This window comes from Capricornis sumatraensis, chromosome 7, assembly GCF_032405125.1.
Source record: "Capricornis sumatraensis isolate serow.1 chromosome 7, serow.2, whole genome shotgun sequence".
Taxonomy (NCBI): domain Eukaryota; kingdom Metazoa; phylum Chordata; class Mammalia; order Artiodactyla; family Bovidae; genus Capricornis; species Capricornis sumatraensis.
The window spans coordinates 63,877,382-63,883,381 of record NC_091075.1 but is presented as its reverse complement, the minus strand read 5'-3'; the positions used below and the strand labels follow the sequence as shown (position 1 = coordinate 63,883,381).

At 47.1% G+C, this 6,000-nt stretch overlaps 1 protein-coding gene across 1 annotated transcript in view; it reads left to right on the top strand.

Moving 5' to 3' along the window:
- The first annotated feature begins 307 nt into the window (after positions 1-307).
- The window catches only part of ATP8A1 (ATPase phospholipid transporting 8A1), a 227,566-nt gene continuing 221,873 nt past the window's right edge, over positions 308-6,000 (top strand). The window contains exons 1-3 of the mRNA XM_068974944.1: positions 308-398; positions 458-742; positions 778-906. Of these exons, the coding sequence (XP_068831045.1) occupies positions 308-398; positions 458-742; positions 778-906 (505 nt within the window). The remainder of the gene's footprint in view (positions 399-457; positions 743-777; positions 907-6,000) is intronic.

Here is a 6,000-nt window from a genome sequence, read left to right as displayed (position 1 = left end):
CGGAGGGAGGAGGAGCCATTAGCGCCCAGGGACCCCGGCCTCAGAGCCTGTTGCTTGTGAACCAGACGACAGAGCAGGTGCGACTCGGGCCGCGAGGGCTGCTGGCTGTGAGGGAGGCTAGAACTCCACCCGGGCGGCGAGCACGCAGACCCCTTCCAACACTCAGCCTGGAACTTAGCCATGTGCGCCCAAGTCCTTTCTCCCCTTTGGCCTTTCTCCTGCCGACTCAGACCCAAAGCCACTCTCCGGACCACGGGCGACCCCACTGTTATTAAAAGCAGAGGGTGGCAGAAGAGGATTTGCAAGGATGAAGGAGCCAGAGCAGCCTTTGTCTTTGGCCAAGTCTTGGAAAAATCTGAAAGCTAATGAGGAAGGACCGGAAGAGCCGAAGTCACGGGGTGGAAAGAGGGCGCCCAGGGTGAAGTAAGCCAGCAGCTCCCCGGTCCGTCCCCCGCAGGTGGTACAGTCCAAAGCGGGGCGGGGCGACAAGAGGCTCCGCCAGGTCTCACCCTGCCCCTCTCCCGCCTTCCCTGTCGCGCGGCAGCCGGAGCTAGTGAGCGCGCGCCCCGACGATCCCTCCCCCGGCGCCAGCGCCGGGGCCCGAGCTCCGCCCCTCGCCGAGCCGACCCCTGCGCGGCGGCTGGCAGATCTCGCTGGGCTCTGCAGACACCTTTGTGGTCTCTTCCTCCTTCCGCAGGTGTGCGAGGGCATCTCCCGGCCGAGGCGCTGCCCTGGGTGGCCGGTAGGGCCCGCGCGGCTGCTGATCGCTCGGCTCAGGGAAGGCAGATTCCCCGCCCGCGCGGCGCCGTGACAGGTGCAGGGTCTGGTTTAAGGACGCACCTGCGGCGGCTGCTGCGATGCCCACCATGCGGAGGACCGTGTCGGAGATCCGGTCCCGCGCCGAGGGTAAGTGGCCGCCGCAGCGCCGGGCTCGGTGCGGAGCGCGAGCGGAGGCGACTCGGAGCCAGCCGGGAGTGGGGCGGTGTGTGTTGTCTGTGTATGTCGGGGAAGAGATGCCCGTCCCACCCCTTCCCCCAGGAATGTCTGGCTGTTGTGCCTGGTCCCTGGCGAAACCTTCTCCCTGCATTGTCTTCGGCGCCCTCGCAGACCCCTTCGCGGCTGCAGAGCCCCGATATTGGTGTCCTCGGTGGGATCCCCACGGCTCTTTATACGCCGCAGCGTGACTGTTCGGTCTCTGCGCTCTCGCCCTGCCCACCTCTCTCCTCACTATCGCACAAACCTCTAGGTCTCCACTCTGCTTCTCCATTCTAGGACTGCAGATCCCCAGCCCGCCGCCCACCTTTGTGCAGCCCCCACATCACGACACCCCGAGAACTGAAATTGCCTTTCCCAGGATGCAGGATCGTTTGATCCGCAGCCCCTCGCCTCTCGGAGCGGGAGGAGCCTGATTGGGGTTGGGCGCTCAGCGGGTGCTGTGCGTTACAGTCTCTGCAGTTCTGCCTCTTGCAGCGGTGTCTCACCCAGCTCCATTCCGAGGTTTTGCTTTTGTTTTTCCGTTTACCTGATACTTGCACTTTGGCCCAGCTGCGTTGACTTTTTAGCAAGGTGGAAGCTATTTTCTTGATCCACCCAGGGCCAGTTGTTGAATGGCTACACTTGTCAGCAATGAGCAACAGATGCCGGAGGGTAAAGGCAAATACACTTCTGGAGGGCTGAGACTCTTCATCCTCTGAGGAGCCCTCAGCATCCTGCCCAGCATATGGCCGTCAATTCGTAAATATTTTTTGTTTTGTTTTGTTTTGTTCATGATGAAGCCAAGACTGTACAGATCTTGAGCTTTGTTGTTTTTTTTTTTTTTTTCCTCTCCCATAAACCCATTTGAATCCTGCAAAAGGGTAGCTTAGGTTCTCATAACTTGTTTTCGAGAGCTTGGCTGTGGTCACTGGTGTCCATCCTTCACCCCTACCCCTTCCACCCTTTAATGTTTGGCAACTGGTAAATGATTTTAGGAAAAAAGCTATAGAAGTTAGGAGAATTGGATTGCAGGGGTTTGAGACGGGCCATTTTATTATTTTCCTCCTCTGAGCCTTGATTTTAAAAATGGGGCCTCTGGGCTCTAATGGGCTTCCAAGGTGGCTCTGACAGTAAAGAATCTGCCTGCAATGCAGGAGACCTGGGTTTAGTCCCTAGGTCAGGAAGATCCCACGGAGAAGGGAATGGCTACCCACTGCAGTGTTCTTGCCCAGAGAACTTCATGGACAGAGGAGCCTGGAAGACTATAGTACATAGATCACAAAGAGTGGGGCCCTCATAGATCTGATTTTCTGATTACAGCACTTTGGAAATTCTCAGTGGCACGTCTCTGGGGAGAAGGCCACACAAGAGTCAGAAAACCTGTGTCCTGCCTAGGAATTTCATACATACTTCTTGTCATTTGTAATGTAATGAAAATTATACAGGGCACCTTTTAGAAGCACACTGTCTTTAAATGTACACAGTGAAAAATGTGTGCATTCTTTTTTTTTTTTTACACTTCTGAGTGAAATACATTTTCTCTTATTTTTTCTTCCAGTTTTATTGAGCTATAATTGACATGTGACATTATGATATATGACAATGATTTGACTTCCATACATCATGAAAAATTACCATATTAAGTTTAGTCAACATTCATCAACTCATACAGATACAAAATTAAACAGAAAAAATTTTTTTCCTTATGATGAGAACTGTTGAGACTTACTCTTCTAACATTTCATATATAAATATAATTATATTTATCATGTTGTGCATTACATCCCTAGTATTTGTTTATCTTATAACTGGACATTTGTATCTTTTGATTACCTTCACCCTCTCCCCCACACTCCCCCTCTGGTAACCACCAATCTCATCTTTCTGAGTTTGTGTGTTTTCAAGTATAATTAACCTATAAGAATATGTTAGTTTCTGTTACAGAACATGGTGATTTGATATTTCTAAACATTTCAAAATGATCAGCATAATGTCTAGTTACCCTCTGTCCACATCCAAAGTTATTGCATAATTATTGACTATATTTGCCTCACTGTACATTTCATATACAAGACTCATGTATTTTGCAACTGAAAGTTTGTACCTTTTAATCTTCATCACCTATTTCTCTACCCTCCCCACACCAATTCCCACTGGCAACCACCTGTTCGTTCTGTGTATTTATGACACCGTTTCTGCTTTGCTATGTTTCTTCACTTGTTTTATAGATTCCACATATAGGTGAAATCATGCAGCACTTGTCTTTCCCTGACTTATTTCACTTAGCATAATACCCTCTAGATCCACCCATGTTGTCGAATGGCAAGATTTCATTCTTTGTTTATGACTGAGTAATATTCATACACACACACACACACACTGCATCGTCTTCATTCATTCATCTATTGATTGCACTTAGCTTGCTTCCATATCTTGGCTATTATAAAAACTGCTGCAATGAACACAGTGATGCATATATCTTTTCTAATTAGTGTTTTTGTTTTCTTTGGATAAATACCTAGGAGTGAAATTGCTGGATCATATGGTAGCCCTGTTTTTAATTTTTTGGAGAACCTCTGTACTGTATTCAGTAGTGGCTGCATAAATTTACATTTCCACCCAACAAATGCATGACGTTTCCCTTTTCTCTTCACCCTCACCAACAGTTGTTATCTGTTGTCTTTTTGGTAATAATGAATGAATTTTCTTAATCATCATTTGAGTGAGCCATGAAGGTATGAAAGTATAGTGGTAATAGTTGGGATTGTGCTTTCAAATAATAGCAGTTGCTGGATTCCATATTGTGTGAAATGGGAAAAGAGAAAGGACCAGAAAACTATGTGAAACTTCTACTGTATGAGAGGATTTTATCTGAGAGGCAACAGTATTGTTTTTGATTGACATGTATATTTTTCAAAGCATTTTTACAAAGATTGCCCTATAGGACCTTACAGCACTCCTGAAGTTTGGTGAAGATGGTCCCATCTGATAGTTGATGCAACTGTGTCCCAAGTGATTGAGGTGCTTGGTACATTGTCAGAGGCATAGTGGCAGTCAGTGAATGACCCCTCCCCCATATTGGTTGGTCAGTTTATTATGTGCTCAGCATTTTGCTTGGGATTGTGGTGAGGACATTGATAATGATGCTGTGGGCTGGCGATGTGGCTCATTGCCTGCTCCACCCACACTTTTCTTTCCTAAAGAATAATCTCTTTTGACAGCTCCTGTTGCCTGATGGCATTGTTCTGAACTGCAGCCTCCTTGGCTTCAGTGGGTTGTACCAGGGTAGGCTTCTGACAAAGAGCAGACAATCCATAGGTGGCTCAACACTTGTAACCTTGGGTTTTGGCTCTAAAAGCCAAGGCTTTATGGTGATCATCTCTCCCATGGGAAAAGTTGAGCTTAGAGACTTAGAGTGAAGGTTGAAGCAGAAAGGGGCAGAGGAGAATAGGCTGGTGGAGGAGTGAATGGCTGGCTGTCTTAGGTTGTGCAGATGCTGCTGGTATGAGGAAGCAGAAAGTGTGCACGTGAACACAGAAAGATAGGAGAGAGTGGCCTGGATGGAAGGAATGAGGCAGAGAGACACAGGTGCCGAAAGAGGGCGGCCCGTCCCTAGCGCACCTCCACCTCCTCCCCCCAACTCTAGAGCACCTCCCCCTACTACTCTAGAGCACCTCCCCCCCCTCCCTCTCCCCCCCCTCCGCCCCGCCTCGGACTCTTTTTGTCCCAATTCAACAAGTAGCCTTAGAACAGGCTCTTATTTTTACTTTAAGCGATTTGAATGGGTTTCTAGTCCCTGCGTCCAGATTGGCCAGATGCATGGCTGCTCTGTGTGCAGGTTATTTACAATCAAATCGAGGAGAAAGAACGTCCATGAAATAAGAAATAGTCTAGGAGGGGATGTTATTAATTGAACAGTGTGCTTGCTGTGGGTAACAAAGAGCTGTGAAAGATCAGACATAAGAACATGAACCCTGTGAGGAAACATTCCTTGAGAAATATTTTGAAATGAGTCCTCACGCAATGCTTCTCAAACTTTAAGGTGTACACCAATCACCTGGGGATATTGTTAGATGCAGCTTCTAGATGAGTAGGGCTGGAGATGCATTTCTGACAAGCTCGCGGGTGATGCTGGGTGATGGCCTGCAAGTCACAGTGTGAATACCAAGGTTCTAAGATAATGCCATCGATTTCAGTAGTCAGGAGGGCGCTGAGGTTAGAGAGTAACCAACTGAAAAACTGCTGAACATGACTATGGCTTACTTGAGAGTTCTTAAACTGGCCAGGAACAGAGGGAAACTGAGAAGAAATAGAGCATACATTTGGATAAGTAAATACTTCTAGATTATAGAGTATTTTAAATACCAGGATGAGTCATTTGGAGTTTGAATCAAATATTTTAAAAGGACCTTAGAGTTCTTCTAATCCAGTTCTCATTCAAGCATGAGGTCAAAGTAAAATACCTCCAAAAGGGCCAGTTAGGAGCCAAATCACTGTAGGGAAGTGACATCCCCAGAGTATGTTGGATGGTTTGTAGGAAATGTAAATAGACGTGTGTGTGTGTGTTTTAAGGTCTATAAATGACAAAGACCAGGATTAGTACTGGAGTGGAGCAGTGAGACTGGAAAGGGAGGAATTAGAGCTATTTCTCAATAAATCATTATCTCGTTTAACAGATAATCTATTGAACTCCTAAAAGTACCATTCTTGAAATTTCAAGTACCATACTTGAAATAAATCAGTGAGCAAACAGAATTTAGAAAAAGCCCTGCCCTGGAGGTGCTAACATTCTAGTGAGGCAAGAGACAAAACAAACACAAAAAGTTAGCAAGTTACAGACTTTATTATGTGATAAGTGCTATGGGACAGATAAAGAGAAGGTAAGATGCATAAGGTTGGTGGATGAATTGCAACTTTAAATGGGTTGGTTAGGCTAGCCTTCATTGAAAAGTGGATGTGAAGAAGGTGGATTAAGCCTGCTGGGAATCTGGGGGAAGAAGGTTCCAGGCAGAGGCCCCAAGGCAG